At 53.2% G+C, this 16,368-nt stretch overlaps 8 protein-coding genes across 8 annotated transcripts; 3 read left to right on the forward strand and 5 right to left on the reverse strand.

Annotated features, from left to right (window-relative positions):
* Positions 1-305: 305 nt before the first annotated feature.
* Positions 306-1,557, reverse strand: LAESUDRAFT_353512 (uncharacterized protein). Its single transcript, XM_040902138.1, has one exon. The coding sequence runs from the start codon at positions 1,100-1,102 to the stop codon at positions 419-421; it is 684 nt and encodes a 227-aa protein (XP_040768616.1). The 5' UTR covers positions 1,103-1,557; the 3' UTR covers positions 306-418.
* Positions 1,406-2,124, reverse strand: LAESUDRAFT_734614 (RmlC-like cupin; the record flags this gene model as incomplete). Its single annotated transcript, XM_040910526.1, has 6 exons — positions 1,406-1,516; positions 1,568-1,606; positions 1,662-1,718; positions 1,769-1,840; positions 1,896-1,937; positions 2,002-2,124. 6 exons carry the CDS (start codon positions 2,122-2,124, stop codon positions 1,406-1,408), a joined length of 444 nt encoding a protein of 147 aa, XP_040768617.1.
* Positions 2,125-2,483: 359 nt separating this feature from the next.
* LAESUDRAFT_643947 (Diphosphomevalonate decarboxylase) lies at positions 2,484-3,792 on the reverse strand (the record flags this gene model as incomplete). The annotated part of the gene is made up of 3 exons (XM_040903814.1): positions 2,484-3,389; positions 3,448-3,691; positions 3,740-3,792. 3 exons carry the CDS (start codon positions 3,790-3,792, stop codon positions 2,484-2,486), a joined length of 1,203 nt encoding a protein of 400 aa, XP_040768618.1.
* A 982-nt stretch (positions 3,793-4,774) lies between these two features.
* Positions 4,775-6,856, forward strand: LAESUDRAFT_734616 (uncharacterized protein; the record flags this gene model as incomplete). The annotated part of the gene is made up of 4 exons (XM_040910527.1): positions 4,775-4,813; positions 4,865-5,952; positions 6,005-6,724; positions 6,784-6,856. 4 exons carry the CDS (start codon positions 4,775-4,777, stop codon positions 6,854-6,856), a joined length of 1,920 nt encoding a protein of 639 aa, XP_040768619.1.
* Positions 6,857-7,477: 621 nt separating this feature from the next.
* LAESUDRAFT_643350 (uncharacterized protein) lies at positions 7,478-10,677 on the forward strand (the record flags this gene model as incomplete). Its single annotated transcript, XM_040903784.1, has 13 exons — positions 7,478-7,649; positions 7,699-7,718; positions 7,776-7,785; positions 7,839-7,903; positions 7,956-8,068; positions 8,118-8,217; positions 8,275-9,015; positions 9,066-9,232; positions 9,286-9,332; positions 9,390-9,597; positions 9,660-10,037; positions 10,087-10,140; positions 10,197-10,677. The coding sequence occupies 13 exons, from the start codon at positions 7,478-7,480 to the stop codon at positions 10,675-10,677; spliced, it is 2,556 nt and encodes an 851-aa protein (XP_040768620.1).
* A 24-nt stretch (positions 10,678-10,701) lies between these two features.
* Positions 10,702-11,488, reverse strand: LAESUDRAFT_721270 (Prefoldin subunit 4). Its single transcript, XM_040907985.1, has 5 exons — positions 11,437-11,488; positions 11,339-11,384; positions 11,206-11,285; positions 11,078-11,145; positions 10,702-11,021 (listed from the first exon to the last, which is right to left on the reverse strand). Exons 1-5 carry the CDS (start codon positions 11,443-11,445, stop codon positions 10,829-10,831), a joined length of 396 nt encoding a protein of 131 aa, XP_040768621.1. The 5' UTR covers positions 11,446-11,488; the 3' UTR covers positions 10,702-10,828.
* A 40-nt stretch (positions 11,489-11,528) lies between these two features.
* Positions 11,529-12,638, forward strand: LAESUDRAFT_809754 (uncharacterized protein; the record flags this gene model as incomplete). Its single annotated transcript, XM_040914163.1, has 4 exons — positions 11,529-11,646; positions 11,834-11,889; positions 11,942-12,187; positions 12,246-12,638. 4 exons carry the CDS (start codon positions 11,529-11,531, stop codon positions 12,264-12,266), a joined length of 441 nt encoding a protein of 146 aa, XP_040768622.1. The 3' UTR covers positions 12,267-12,638.
* A 233-nt stretch (positions 12,639-12,871) lies between these two features.
* Positions 12,872-16,247, reverse strand: LAESUDRAFT_747481 (uncharacterized protein). Its single transcript, XM_040911474.1, has 6 exons — positions 16,215-16,247; positions 15,756-16,140; positions 15,337-15,704; positions 13,488-15,274; positions 13,207-13,427; positions 12,872-13,147 (listed from the first exon to the last, which is right to left on the reverse strand). The coding sequence occupies exons 2-5, from the start codon at positions 15,857-15,859 to the stop codon at positions 13,221-13,223; spliced, it is 2,466 nt and encodes an 821-aa protein (XP_040768623.1). The 5' UTR covers positions 15,860-16,140; positions 16,215-16,247; the 3' UTR covers positions 12,872-13,147; positions 13,207-13,220.
* Positions 16,248-16,368: the final 121 nt, after the last annotated feature.

A 16,368-nucleotide genomic window follows, 5' to 3' on the forward strand; every position in this document is an offset into this window, starting at 1 on the left:
CCGCAAGAAATGTGTCGTTTGTGGGCAGAGAGGGCACACCGCGCGCGATTGCACTGCGCCCGCAGAGGTGCAAGACGCTTACCGCAAGAAATGTGCCGTTTGTGGGCAGAGAGGCCACACCGCGCGCGATTGTACCGACCGTGCTGAACACAAGCCTCCGAAGCGGTGCCCTGCGTGCGGTAATCCTGACCATTGGAAGTATGACTGTCCCGAAAAAGACAAAATCCCCAGCTCCAATGTGCACATTGTGGAGGCTCGGATGCTACAGGCCAGTGTCAGCGAGTGCTTCGCGAGCACGTCCGGCGAGCCAGTGGATGTTGCCGCAGTTGGCAATTCAAAGCAGACTGTTGACAAAGGTCCACAAACACCCTCGAGTTCCACTGACCGCCAAGCGGGGCGGCCATCCTCAGCTGGCAACTCAAAGAAACGAATTCATTGCTTTCTTTGCAGAGGCCCACACGACATCAAAGATTGTCCTCGGAAACACGAGCTCATCTGTCGAGCATGCCACGGTAATCATCGCACGCGTGACTGCCTCGAGAGAGGTCTCATCAAGCCGTCGAGGCCGTGCCACCATTGCGGGAGCATGGACCATTGGACTGTCGACTGCACTGCGCCCATAGAAGTGCGGAACATCTACCACAAGAATTGTATCATTTGTAGGCAGAGAGGGCATACCGCGCGCGATTGTACCCATCGTACTGAACACAAGCCTCCGAAGCCGTGCCCTGCGTGCCATAGCCCTGATCATTGGATATATGACTGTCCCAAAATCGAGAACAAACCCGGCTTCCAATTGAGGGAATGTGCATATTGTGGAGGCCCGCATGATACGACGGAGTGTGAGAAGCTGCCGGCGAAGCACGTCCGGCAAAGCAGCGATATTGCTGCCAACCACAAAAAGTGAAGAATGGAGCACGTCGTCTCTCTGCATTCGTTCCATGCTCTCTGCTTTGCTTCGCACGCAAATATACGACCACGCAGTATTCCCAGAATCCTGCAAGGCGGCGGGGAACGGCACGATTGTATCAAGCGTTGCTATGACTTCTAGCATCTTCTTGAACCTATCTCTGATAGCTCGTTCCACTAGGGATGTTATCATAATAACAATCTTGTTGTCTCTGGGCTTGGTTGGTGGAATCACGGTGTACGCAAGGCGTAAAACAAGCTACTAGACGTACGTGAATTTATTGGCGCGTGTGGCAGACTCCTTTGCAACATTTGCGTGCTGGTGTCCTGCAACGGTTCTATTACGTGAGAGGCCCATTTCACTTGGATGTCCATGCAGAGTAATCGACGTTGCAATACAAAGCACATTGCAGGCACCGCTCGTCACGCTTCACGTATACAGACCCTTTGAACGTTCTCCATTCCTTGAAATACCGATATTGCACACAACCTTCACCTACTGCTTTGCCCATTGCGGAGGCTCATCCTTACCCTCCTCCTCCAGCTTCTCGCCCTGCGACAGACTGTCGTGAACCGTATCCGCCTTATGCTCTGCAGGAGCATAAACCTATGTGAACGCATCAGTGGAAGCATGGACTGTTACAGTTAGGGAATTTACCGTGGAGACGATCAGAGGTGTCGGTCCGGTATTGACGAACTGCGCAGGGGATACATGAGTATGTGCCATTCGTATTCGCGGAGTCTGCGCTCACATTGTGCAGCGTCCCTGCAGGGATGATGACATGGTCGCCAGGGCTGATGTCTTCCTTCTGCAGCTATCGTTAGCTGCGCCTCAACGCATATACGCGCACCATCTTACGTGTTTTCCATCTGTGATCGCTTGAGCATTCCCAGAGACGAAGTAGAGGTGCTGGTCAACGTGATGCGTTTCCTACGGTTCGGTACAAGTTATGTGTGTGATGTCCGAGCGAGTTGTAGTAACTCGCCTCTCCAATCTCGCCTCCGACTGGAATGGTCATGAGTACCAGCTGACGTTGAAGATGACGACGCGAGTGAGGGAACATCATTCTTAATATGATGGTTGGTACTTACTTGGCTGTGCTGTCCGGTGAAGAGGACCCTGCGGAATTTATCGCTCTCCGACGCTATCTTGGCAATGTTGTGGAATATCACTGCCTTCTTCGGGGGCGAGACGTTGGGCTTGGGGAGAGTCATGACGGTACGAGAGCGGATGAGGACGCGGAGTTGTGGGTTATAGGCACGCTGGCGGGTGACGGTGGTCAAAGAGCGAATCATGGGCAGTTGACAGGGTTGCTGGTTTATATACCAGAGCATGCCCTTCACAATCTTCTCAACTACGTCACGACGCTGCACTGGACGTCTTGACAGCGGGCGAGGCATCATACGTCATTGGTTTCTTGAGCGCTGAAGCGAAGGCCTGAAGCAATGCTATCACATTGCTCGAGTAAAGTATGGCGCAAACAAGTACTATCTATTAGCACTACATACAACAGAGTCATGAGCACAAAGACTTGACTGTCAACTAGATCGGGAGACCTCACAAAACTCCAATTTCACTTCGGCAATCCATTCGCACCCAGCAAAGCCTCCTCCTCACTCAGCACTCGGGGCCCATCACCAACCCTCGTGTGGATGAGACCCTTCACCGCACCAACGCCGAACGGCTTGGCGACCGCGGCGTTGAAACCATCGATGATGGCGTCCTTCACTCCAACAGTGCCGAACAGTCCAAAGGGATCCTTGAATGGCTCCGCTTGTGGGAAGTAATGCACGATCAACTCAATGATCTCCTTCAGGTTCTCCTTCGGTGCGTAGATGACTGCGTTCGGCCCCGCATCGAACGTGTACGCGGCCTTGAGCTTGCCGCCGTTCGCGACGGAGACACGGTTGTATTCCACGATGATCGCGATGATCGCGCGAGACACGTCGTTCATGTAGAAGATCGGCGGGTCCGTGTCAAGCGCGACAGCGTGGAACTGGTTCGAGTCCTGCATCGTGATTCTCGCGAAAGCGTCAAAGTCGCGCGCACGGATCGCCTCCGAGATCGCCTTCATCCTCGCAGGCACGACATGCCTGATGCGGTGCTCCAGCAGCGTCGACGTCTCGACCGTGCGCTGCATGCCCGACGTCGACGATGTGCCCTTCTTGTCATCCGACACCACGCAGATCAGCGCGTGGATATCGGGCCAGTGCTCGCGGGGGGCCACTTCGACGGCAAGTGAGTCGGACCCGTCGGGCTTGGAGCCCATCTCCCACGCAACGAACCCGCCAAAGAGCGATCGGCAGGCAGACCCGGATCCTTGACGCGCAATGAGCGACAGCTCAGATGGGGATGCAGGGAGGGAATAGAGCGCGGCGAGGGAAGAAACGAGTGCAGCGAAGCCAGAGGCGGAAGAAGCCAGCCCTGCTGCCGTTGGGAAGTTGTTGCGAGAGCAAATGTGGACGCCATACGATGAGAGCTGATAGTGGTTCCCTTCAACGCTCATGCAGCAGAACGAGATTGCATGCAATGCATACCTTCGGTAGGCTAGGGTCCTGCCTTTCTACCTCTCTGCGCATACGCTTCATCTCACTGATACACGTCGCCAATCGGCCACCATCCTTGATCTCCTCCTCGACGCCGTTGAGCCACAGCCTGTCCTTCTCAAAGGATGGGTCCGCTCGTGATGTCGTCGTTGACCGCAGGTGATCTTGATCAAGAGTAACCGAGAGCGAAGAGTTGGTAGGCAGGATCAGCTTGGTGTCGCGCTTGCCCCAATACCTGGGAGACGTCAATACGGAGGAGTGAGAACATCTCAAACAGTCTCACTTGATGCAGGCGATATTCACGGGGGCAGACGCAGTGGCTTGGTAGATCGGCATGGTGGATGAAGAGATGTTGAAGGAGAAACAGTGCACATGGTATTTGTAGCAGCCGGAGCGTACGATTCTGTATTTCCAGAGATCGTGCAATAGCGAAAGCGGGCGTTTAAGACAGGAAATCTGCAGCCAATCATGGAGGCCTGCTCGTGGTCCAACCTATCCCTGTAACTTCTCGCTGCGTTGTTCGGAGGCATGACTCGGTAGAAGGTGTAACAGATTGATGCAGTCTCCAAAGCCTGGAGTGCAGCCGTCCGCTATCATGAAATGAGAGACTTCCGTCGGTCGCCAACAAGGCTCCTATTAGATCCATCGCTTTGATTGCAATCGCGCCCAATCACCGGCGTGGATTTGACTCGAAGTCACTCGAGACGCATCGAGGAGCATCGACGGCTATCGAGGGCCACCGCCTTTGTTTACGTAATACACATCGGTGGCAGTACGGTCTAGCCAGCCCAAAAAAGAAATATTAGTAAGCAAATGCTGACGCTCGACTTGGCAGTCGCTGCTCAAACTCCACACTCATTGTCTTGAACGACGACCACGACCATCTTCGTCGACGTGCCCGCACTCTCGTAACTAGTCATCTTGTCACTATCCGTACAAAGTGGCTACACTCTCAACAGTCGCCTCACTCGCTTCCAATGCGATGTACTATCCACAACAGTCTCCGGGCATGGCCCACAAGCTCCCCGCACACCAACATCCACCTCAGGTCCATGACCAGTCTCCGTGGTCGCGGACACCTCACCACCCAGCCCTAGGGCCTCCTGTGCATGCACAAGCCCCCGCTTCATCTCCCTATCCGTTGTTCACGAACGGTGCACTGAATGCCTTACAGCATCACCCGCATCCTCACATGCCAGGTCCACTTGTCCACCATCACCACCAGAACTCATTATCGCACCCGCACTTTCCCTCCCCACCAAATGGCAATGGTATTCCCGGGCATATCTTGCAGAACGGTTCACCCTCGGCGGCGCCCATGACAGTGCACTGGCAGCAACAGTTGCTCAAGTGCGAGGTGAGTTGTCCAGCGCTATGATCTACGTATATGGTGCTGATCATTCCATAGATGAGTAGGGCGTCACGCTCTCCACACCACCGTGCGCGAGCGAGTGCAATGGCCTCGCGGTCGGTCCAGAAGTCGGCGATTCCCATCACCAACCCGAACGCTGTCAAGCCTGTACCGGAGGCGAATGGTGAAACAACGTCAGCATCAGGGGCGTCAGGCTCTTCTCCCTCTTCGCGGTCTGCGACGTCCGCGACGACCTCTTCGCCGCGCAACACCGCCGCGGAGACTCATCCGTCCTCGACCGTCGCGCCAATCGCGGAAGCACAACGGCCCACAGCGCCCAAGCCGCCGGTTAATACATGGAGCTCATTGGACATGGGAGGCGTCAACATCAAGAGCATCCCGCGAACCTCGGGCCTGTTCTCGTTCTCGTTCCTCATCAATTTGTATCTCAACCACAATGCGCTGACGAGCGTTCCACCGGAGATCGCTAGACTGCGGCACCTGGAGCTTTTGGATCTGTCGGGGAACATACTATCGGAGCTACCGGGCGAGTTGGGTATGCTGACGTCGCTCAAGGAGCTCTACCTGTTCGATAACCAGCTGCGGACTCTGCCTCACGATCTCGGAAGTCTACACCAGCTGCAGACACTCGGCATCGAAGGTAATCCCCTTGAGAGAACGTTGAAGAACATCGTGCAGACCGACGGTACCCCGGCCCTCATCTCGTACCTGCGTGATAATGCTCCGAGACCGCCGCCTCCTCCGGATCGGATTTGGAATAACATTGTCAGCGCGGCAGAACGCGAGGCAACGAATGCCGATCCGAACGTAGAAACGATCAGGGTGTTGTGCTATAACATCCTCTGGGACAAATGCGCGACAGAAAGGATGTACGGCTATACACCATCCTGGGCACTCGCGTGGGATTACCGAAAGACCGTGATCTTGGACCAAGTCTTTGAGCCAGACGCCGATTTCGTGTGCTTGCAGGAGGTCGACAATGTCCAATATGAGGACTACTTTTTGCCACGCATGGCGGAGAGGGATTATGAGGGTGTTTACTTCCCGAGGGCGAGATACAAGACGATGAACGACTCGGAGCGGCGAATGGTTGACGGGTGTGCTACGTTCTTCAAGGGGTCCAAGTGAGTAGTATCTGCGTCTTTGATCTACATTAGTTTCTCATGTTGGATTAAGGTACACACTAGTTGAGAAGCGTGTCATCGAGTTCAATGCGATCGCTATGCAGCGTTCAGACTTCAAGAAGACGGATGACATGTTCAACCGTGTTCTCGGCAAGGATCACATCGCCGTCATTTGCCTCCTGGAGAACAAGGCTACCGGTACACGCTTCGTCATCGCGAACGCACACGTTTGCTGGGAACCGCAGTACCGCGATGTCAAGCTTGTTCAAGTCGCGTTGCTCGTCGATGAGCTCCAGAGGGTCGCGGACCACTTCGCGAAGTATCCTCCTCGCCTCCCCACCCCTGCATCAACCGGCGGCTCCCCTACCACACCAGGTGCAAGCGAACACAACGCATCATCGCGTCCACCGCCCGTCTACACTGACGGAACGAAGATCCCGTTGATCATCTGCGGTGACTTCAATTCGTTACCGGTCAGTGGCGTGTACGAGTATCTTTCGACGGGCAGTGTGCCGCGCGACCATGAGGACTTCATGTCGCACCTGTACGGCAGATACACGTCGGACGGCCTGCGGCATCGTCTTGGCCTGAAGAGCGCGTATGCGGCGGTGGGCGAACTCCCGCTGACCAACTACACGCCGAGCTTCAAGGGTGCGATCGACTACATCTGGTACTCGACAGCAAATCTATCGGTCAACGCCGTCCTCGGTGAGGTGGACAGGACATATCTGGAGAAGGTCGTGGGATTCCCAAACGCCCACTTCCCATCAGAGTACGTTGTAATTTACATCTTTCACGAGCATGTTATTGACGTGTCTGTCGTATTAACAGTCACTTGTGCATCGTATCGGAGTTCCGCGTACGCCCGCCACGAGACCCTCAGTCTTCGCGTCTTTCTGCCTAGGTATATACGGTATTATAGGGTACCATGGCACCGCCACGTACCCCATGCTGCCTGCGTTCTTTCCTTCATCTTCGCCGTATATATTTCTATACACTTGTAAACACTGTCAGGTTCCTTGTTCGCACATTGTCGTTTTTGTCACGTACGCCTTTGCACTTTGATAATATTCATACTTCCCTCCTCAATACCGTCGTGTGTCATGTTCACTTTTGCTGCTTGCTTTTCCGAGCTTGGTCCTCATTCTGTGCCGCATTGAACACTTTGCCAACACTGTAGCATGTGCGTGTACGTCTTGTGAAACTCAATTCTCCCTTCAGACCCGACGTGCTCGGTGTGAGCTCGGTGTGTATTCCGATCGTGCTCGCTGGTCAAGACGTCGGACTCGAGGAGAACGGCCTGAGTGATCGACTCGACGACGCGGGGTAATTTGAGATCGGAGATCGCCATCTGTCACATCTGAGATTACATGATGCACTCTTCGACCGTGACTTGCGCTCGTAACCTCTTCGTCTGCGACATCCATCCTCCACTGCTTCACTAGATCAGGAAAAGATCCTCCTCGTACACACCGTTTCAGCATACAAGCTCAACATAGAAATGGACCTCGAACAAGCTCCCACGATGACGCTCAAGTACAGCATCGCTGGCTGTTCAGAGCACAGCGGCCGCTACATCGCGGAGAACATACTGGAAGACAAGCCTATGGACCAGACGAGTAGATGGAGCGGGGCACACCAGTCGCCTAATGTGACTCAATGGGTGCTACTCCGCTTGGACGATCTGGCTGTACTCAGTTGAGTGAATCGCAGGTTGGTGTGAAGCTGGGACTGATCGGTGATAAGAAAGTATCACGTTCGGGAAGGTATGTACCGCACACTGGATTTTCAACTTCGGTCATTCACTGATGTTGTATCTTCAGTTTTACAAACGTGCGTAAGCGCCATCGCGGTTTGGGGTTGCTGAAGTTGAAGCGTTCGGACAGCACATCCATGCAACATGAAAGAGTTCAAAGTTTACGTGGGACTGTCTGAGGAGAACATGACCGAGGTATATACGTCTCCTGGTGAACTTGAATCTGCAATGTTGAGCTTTGCTTTAGGTTTTGCGTGCGGCATTGAAGAACGATTCAACAAGCGAGACATTCTCAATCCGGTATACGAACAACGCCGGTGTTTGTTTCCCCACGCGCTTTGTGAAGATCGTTCCATTGACGTATGTTTTATACAACATTCTCTGATGCCTAACTGACTGCAAATCGCAGAGTTCACGCTCAAAGTTTCCATACATCTATATGGCATGTCTCTGTGTCGGGAATCATCGATCAGCCTTTCGTGCAACAAATATGTGCTAGATATGATGAGGTAGGCTCATCGCATTGTTTTGCGTCAGTCGCAGCTCAAAAATGGTTCGGTTCCAAGTACCGTGAAGCGTCGATGCTTCGACATGTTCTCAAACACCTCCGTCAACGACGGTTCCTGACTCCATTCCATGACATTCTCGACCGATCCAGCGTGCAGCTCGAGCATCCACTAATCAGCACCCTATATGATAGCCTGGTTCTCAACGGCGATTGGTCAGCTACTGAGCGAATCGTCCATTCGTTGTCCTCCTCTGGTCTGCTGGACTCGTACCGTTACGCATGCCAGCCGCGAGCTCATTGGACACGATTGCATGGCCTGGATGCCGATGGTGATGTGCCAAGTCGCCGAAGTGGCCATGCGATGTGCATGGACGAGAAGAACGGGCTGATCTACCTCCTCGGTGGATGGGAAGGCCAGCGCAGTCTCGACGATTTCTGGATGTACAACGTGCACGAGGATACCTGGCGCTTGTTGAGCATCGCTACTTCGCGTGACAGAAACGGACCGGGTCCCAGATCTTGCCATAAGATGGTGTTTGATGCGAAGACCGGATGCATCTACGTGCTTGGGCGGTTGGGAGACGGAGATGCATTGGAGCCTGCGGAGGCGCCACCCGAAGGTACGGATACGCTGCCTAGTAGCCCGACGCAGCGGGAAGCTACAGCTGCTGCTGCGGAGGACTCGAGGCATGCGGCTGATACACCCATGCCTTGGTCGCCGCGATCATCCGAATTCTATCGATATCACACCCGCGGTCTTGACGCTGGGAGGTGGGACCTGTTGTCGCTTGATACAGTGGTAGGCATATTTGTTGTCATCGTTCAAAGTCGTGTGTTGAGCTCCGATAGACCGCTGGTGGACCGTGCTTGATATTTGACCACCAAATGGTGATGGATTCGGAAGCGCAGGTGATCTACGTTTTTGGTGGCCGTGTTGTCGATGGCGCATGGAAAGCGCCGAAATACTCCGGATTCTACGCTTATGACATTCGTACCGGTTGCTGGGAGATGTTACCGTGAGTCGCCGCATTCAGTTCCGTTATGGCCGCGCATATATCGATTACTACAGGGTCTCCGATGCGAGCGGTGTGCAACCGTTCATTCCTCTTAGATATGGTACGTGATAACCCCATCGCTGAGGTATCTTCGTCATGGTCGATGACCCCTCGATAGGTCATTCGATGCTACTCGAACCCAAGACGCACACCCTGTTCATCTTCGCAGGGCAGCGGGACGAGAGGTACCTTTCTGATATGTATGCCTACCACATCCCGTCCAGGACCGTTACCGAGCTCTTCCCGAACTTCACTGCTGCTGGAGGCCCGGAAGCATCCTTCACTCAACGGGCCGTCATTGATCCCGATCTGCGTGAGATATATGTGTGAGCAACGCCTGTCCTGTCATCCATACACCCTGTAGCTGAACAATGCTCTTGCATTCCAGATTCTGCGGACTCACACGTTCGCCTAGCACACGGACCGTCCTCGAAACCGAGGCTCCGAACTGGATATACCGCTACGACCACCCCGGCCGTCCTGGAAAGTGGAAAGAAATCCTATCCACGGATTCCACTCCCACTTCCGGCTACCGCTTACACGACACGAATGCAGAGATGCCACAGTCTCGCTATGCGCACCAAGTGGTATATGACACGGGATCGAAGGTCATCTACATGCATGGTGGCAATGCGGGCTTGGCGCCGGAGGGGGACGGTAATGAGAGTGCTATAGACATCGGAGATGAGCGTGGACTGCCGCTGGAAGGCCCAAGGGCAGAGAAGGAAATTCGTCTGGATGACTTGTGGAAGATGACACTGGAACGGTACGTCGCTACCATGCAACTATATGCGCGAGACTGACTGTTTGTGAAGACCTCCACTCGATGATATTGTGAGACGAGCGACATACACAATCCGGCAGCAACGGTACGTATTCTACTGTTGTTATTTCTCAGATCCATCCTAACGTGGTGTTTCTACAGATGTCGCGAGCTGTGCGAGGATGTCTCAACAGTCAGAGCGCTCGCATTTCTGCAATCTGAGGTGGCATCAGTCGTGAACCAGAATGATCCGGAAGAGGCGCAATTATTCCGATCACTTCTTGCACACTTGTTGACTGCTCCGCCACAGCTTGAACCCTCCAATGGCACAAAGGCATCTGGAGCGGAACCAGAATCGGATGTACCCTCTGAGCCACTACCGGAGCAAGAGGAAGACGAAGAGATGGAGGACGCAACTGGACACGAGGAAGATGTGGGCGGAAAGTCAAAATCCGCTGGACCCATCATCCGTTTGGACAAGGATCCGATGGAGAAGGCATCAGATGGAAGATCACCTCCCTCTGCAGTGAGATTCAAACAGCGAACAGAGGTATTCGAGAAGTTACTCATATTCGTCAACGAGGATGCGAAACAGCCGGATGCAAATCTGCTAGACATGGTCCATATTGACGTCAAGGAGTGACCACAATCAGTTGTGTTAGCTTTGTGCGAGATGATGTTTTGCAGCTGTATGTGATTCGCAACTTTAGCGTTTCCGGACAATGGATGTATCGTTACACGTGGAGATATATGATAATTGGATTGCAAGTATGCCAGCGATGATCTTGCCAACTCTACTCGTCCAAGTTGATGGCCCGACCGAATTTCGCGTATAACACAACCTTCAACTGCTTCATGGATTTCTCGCATTCTTCTGCGCGCTCTTTGAGCCTGGATAGCCCCTGGTTCAGGACATCCTGATCTCTTTCGAGTCGTTTGATTGCTCGGCCATGTGGCATATGAATGAAGGCTTCGCCAATCTTGTACCTGCATGCGATAATCAATGAAAACATTTAGAGCTATCGAGGATTAGGTATACTCACATGATGGGTTGATCTTCGTCTGCGAGCTCAAGCTCCATTGACAAGTCGTCGAGAGCCTCCTTCTCTTGCTGGAAAGGAATCCGTATTCAACATCGAGAGACATACCTCATTCAACGAAGAGCAATGACCTTCAGCCCTTCCATCTTCTCTTCGATGTTACGCAGTCTGGTGTTCAGTTTCGAGAATGTGTTGATACGCTGCTGATCCTCTGCGACGGAAAGTTGAACATGGTGTGCAACACAGTTGGTAAGCAAATGTTACCCCATGTCACCTCAGCGTTATCATTGTTCTCTTCTTCTTGTGCCAGCTACCATCATAGCGTTAGAATATCATCCAGAGCCGAGCGGCACGCCACTTGCCATACGCATGCTGCTCAAAGCGGGGCCACAGAGCGGGAATGTTGCAGGTGCTCAGCCGTTAGACGCCCATATACACCATACCGGGAGCGCTCATGAGACGCCGGAGCTCGGTCGATTCCGAAAGCGGAACGCTGCTATCGACCCAAGCATCCACGAAACCCATCCTCGCCGACGCCATCAAGCCCTTCGCCGTCCACAACTATTCTAATGGTGTGTATCCATTGCTCTGCCGCGGCGCTGCTGTTCTTTGCCGCTGTGCGAGGAAGGGGTGTTATTTAAGAGGTGGATGCTATTCATTACAACAAGATGTACCCAAAACTTGCGAAAGCGCCCGGCTCGATACGCATGCTCTACCAGTATCACCAGGCTCACCCGTCCGTCCTCTAGGCATCCGCAGAACTTGCCGCTACGTACGCTGCACTCATCCTTGCCGATGAGGGCATTGAAATCACTGTCAGTTCTTGCAGCTATCCTTTCACTTTCGGAATCCTGACTCTGTAACTAGTCGGACAAAATTGTCGCGCTGACGAATGCCGCATCGGTTGAGCTTGAGCCAATCTGGGCATCTCTGCTCGCGAAGGCGCTTGAGGGCAAGAATGTGAAGGAGCTCTTGTCGAACGTTGGTGCTGGTGGAGGTGCACCTGCAGTTGGCGCGGCACCTGCGGCTGGTGGAGGCGCGGCTGCAGCGGCGGAGGCACCGAAGGAGGAGGAGAAGAAAGAGGAGGAGAAGGAGGAGTCAGACGATGACATGGTACGCTCTTCCTTAATCGCAGATGGGAAGGTTGCATTAATCACGTTCGTGTTCATAGGGCTTCGGTCTCTTCGATTAGTCTCGTCTTCAATTTGTTCTCTCTTCATCGCATCATCTCGTCATGTAACAATGACATGCATAGCTCTATTTATCTGCCGCGTTTCCCCAGTCCAACTTCGTTTTTGACGGGTTTCCAAGACCTATCCTTGTTGTGCTCTCACCTTATCGCCGTGGTTGGCTGTCCCCGCAATGGCGGAAGGAGCAAGTCGTCACGCAAACCGAAGCATCGTTGCATAAATTACAGTCGCTTTTGAAGGGCTGTGCTCTCTTTCGCTATGCTGTAAAGTTCCGTAGCCGATAGTGAGAGCTGCTTCGATCTCATGCCTCTGAGCTCCTATGTTCCAGGAGGTCGCCTCAAGCCACGTTCTCAATCAAAACTGGGATGGTGTACGATCCCGTCTTGTCAAACATCGAACATTGTCGTAAGTGGGTATCATGTGCAGGACACGATGTTGCGATGGGATTGTTAGCTGATTTGCAGGATCTGATTGTCTTCGGTCAGACTCAGGAGGATGTTCTGTACGGCTCTTGGTTGTAGAAAGTTCGACTACTACCTTATTCCTCCGCCTGGATTAATAGGCTGGTGCAAATCGCTGGCAGTGGGCTATTGGGCTTCCCGAGGATACAGGCTTACTGCTAATGAATTTACATAGCAGCGCTACGTACTACACAGTACATGGATCGTACTCGCCATTCTCGACTACGTCGGCTCGTGATGAGTTACAATGGCCACAAATCAAGCCCGTGGTACAATTCAAACATTAACGAGACGCTATTTAATAAAGCTACTATACCATGCCGGGAGTGGATTCACAGATTGCAATGTGGAAATTGGAGTCCCGTAATATGCTCCCATGACGGGCGGCGTCCGTGCGGCTTCACGCATCGTCTGTTGCTCCGCTACCATGAAGAGGCCGTCTCAATGCGCCGATCCTTAGGAGGCAGAGAGACACACCTACCCACCCGCTGAGTCTTAACAAGCATCTCTGGATGCCTTCGAGATATTCCTCTTGCCCGCCCGGTCTGCTAAGTCCACGAAACGCTTGGCCGGACTAGTCTGCCGGACAGTCACTTTGGTGTGCAACAGGCGAAGCGATTGGGCCGTGTCGCCCAGCAGAACGATATCGTCGTCCGGATTAGGCGCATGAATCGAGCGCTTCAGTCCATATGCGGGGGTTCTCTGTTCATAACGCAGTTTAGTGCCGGTGGGTCACTAGCTAGAGCTGACGTATGCACATACGGGAGGCAGGTTATTCGGATCCGCTTTCGCAACCAAAGGAGGTCTAGATGTATGTTGTGATCTCGCCAAATTTGTACGCGCCGATGAATGCGAACTTTGCACCGGATGCGTCAAGATGGGTTTAACGGATGCCGGAAGTAGCAGGACGCGTCGTGAGGTGTTTGCAGCCTTAGTAGGACCAGGAGCATGTGTTGATTCTCTTGTGCTACGAGCGGTAGATGACAAGGTCGCACTGGCGAAGGAACCCTTCGTGCCAGAAGGGACGGCCTGTGAAGAGGCGTGGGTGGATGCTCCAAGGTCTGAGGGAGCAGAGGGAGCAGTTTGTACCCGAGCGTGGATGGATGCATTGGCGTCAGGAGGAGCAGTCGTGGTATGTGTATGGATCGCAGTGCTAGTGCGGGAAGATGTGTTGGATGAACGAGCGGGCACAAAGGTGCCAATCCCAGGAGGAAGGGCCGAAGAACGAGCGTGAACCGATGCGCCGATTTCAGGGCAGACAGACTCCGACCGCATGTGAATAGAGGCAACCGACCTAGTTGGTTGTGCAGGAGAAGAGATCGGCTTCGCCGCAAAATCAGTTGCACGGAGCGGGCTCGGAGATTCAGCCATCATCAAGCGGATGTGCTCTGTGTGGCCAGACCGCGAAGGCGCTGCAGTTTCCGCGTTGCGCGTTACCGGCGTAGAGTGCCATGGGACACCTTCCGGTACCGTATCGGCCCGTTCCAGCACGGGAAAGCGCTTCCAAAGGGTATCAGATACTGAGCGAGATGCGTGGATGGAAGCACTGATCGCTCTTGATGGAGGAATTGAGGAAGATGCCTCAGTAACAACATGCTTGGGGACGGTGCCTATTTCGCACGGTGTTTCAGGCGACGAGTTCCCCACAGCGTTTGCAGGAGCCTTCACGGTGTGCTCGGCAGTACCGATATTTCTAAGCGATGACGGAGGTTGAAGTGTGCAAGACTCAGAAGCAAACTTAGGTATGGAAGGCGTCACAATAGGCCTAGGAAGCGCAGACACACTGTACGTGGAAAGTGTTTTGACCGTATCGCCACTGACAGGAACACCAATAGAGCATTGAGAGTCCATCGACAGCACGTCCGGAACACGAGCAACAGAAGAGCCGTCACTAGCACACGCCACTATTGCGAACGTCTTGTCCTTGAGTTCATGATCGCGAGGGGTTGGTTCGTTTCCTCCTTTCTTGGCGGCATTCACAGCGGCCAGGCGGCTGGTTCTATCGGATGCAGGAGGTGTCGGAAGTGTTTCAAATGCTAGCTCAGGTTCAACGGAGGATGTCACAGATTGGCACCGGGAGTCATGCAGCTTTTCAGGTGACGAAAGAGAACTCTGTGCAGCCGTTGTACCCAGGAACTGCATAGAAGGCGAAGGAGACAGTATCACAGAAAGAGACCTCGGAACGTCGCCGTTCTTCTTGTCCTTGTCATTATCACCTGTCGTCGGTCGTTCATCCACAACGAAGGTGTCAGATAGAGACAACAGCATTAAGGACTTGTCCATTGACGGAAGCCGCCTAGCATCGATTCCAGATGTCCCAGCAGCGTCAGCAAAATTTCTGATCTGTTCCAGCGAAGAAACAGAGGTGTCGACAGTAGAATCATATATAGCCTCAGTACAAAGAACCAATACCACATCACAAGTCTTCTCTGGGCTTTCGAACCACTTTAAATCTGCATTGGTGCCTGTGATCCGAGCGTCGCAGTCGTCAAGATCAACATTGACTGACGGCTCAGCTGAGATAGATGGTCCAGGAGGCATCGTTCCATCTAGCTTGCACTGGAAGGTGTCAGACTCCTAGTGAGATAAATAATTCTAAGGACCGATCTACTTGCCTTGAGCTCGACGTCAAGGGGGAAACCTTCAGGGTCAACGACCAGTTCCGGCATTTTACTCCGGTCGGAGTCAGGCAGTGCATTGAAGATAATAAAGGTCAGAGAAGAGAGGCCGGTCAATGCGGGGACAGCGACCAGCACTGCACATACGAACAAAAGGAGAGTGGGAGGTAGTAGGGGTTCGGCAACTCCACTGGGACATTGGACGCCGAATTGGAAGGAGGGTATCGGACTCGAGTGAGGCGAAGGGTTGTAGACTGTGAGTGCAGTGGTGACTCTGGTAGCCAAATCCGAGGACGTAGCAGATACGGAGAACGATGCACCATCACTCGCAATTCCAGCGCGGCTGGAGATCGAAGGTAATCTATGCAAGCACTCTGTTAAGTTTTCGCCATCAAGGAGCACGAGCACTCACCCTAATTTCCATGAGAATCCTGTCGAACTTCCGGGAACGAAGGCATATAGGAATAGTCCAGTGAGTGCAAATGCGCTCTGGATGATCACGCCAATTAGCAGCATTATAAGATATTTAGACCAGTCTGGATATATATGTATAAATAGAGATATTCGTTACTGGAGGAGGCTCGTCAGATGGCGGGATGGAAAGGCAGACTGAACGCTCGACGATGTTCAACGGTGACAGCGTGCCTTTGACAGAACTCTGCGGGACGTATTCTGCCACGTGCACCCGTCCGAGGCACTGCAGCTTCACGTTTAGCCCGAGGCTTGAATATCTGAATCGTAGCAAGATATCAACTTGAGTTTTTCTCTACCGTGGTAACTAGAGCTGCTCAGGATGCCTTCATACCAAAAAAAATGAGTACGACATGATAAGTGGCACGCTCTCAATAAACGAAATTCGGCAAGTACTCGCAGGCACCACAGAAAGGTCAGGCTTGGCGATTTCATTTGGTTGTGAGCACCGCAGACTAGTTATCCAGTAGGAGGTGCACAACCTCACGTTAAGAATATAGGTGGTACCCATCGTATCGACGTGAAGTTCAGAAGTCGGACCCAACGGCTGAGCG

This window comes from Laetiporus sulphureus (assembly GCF_001632365.1).
Source record: "Laetiporus sulphureus 93-53 unplaced genomic scaffold LAESUscaffold_4, whole genome shotgun sequence".
NCBI lineage: Eukaryota > Fungi > Basidiomycota > Agaricomycetes > Polyporales > Laetiporaceae > Laetiporus > Laetiporus sulphureus.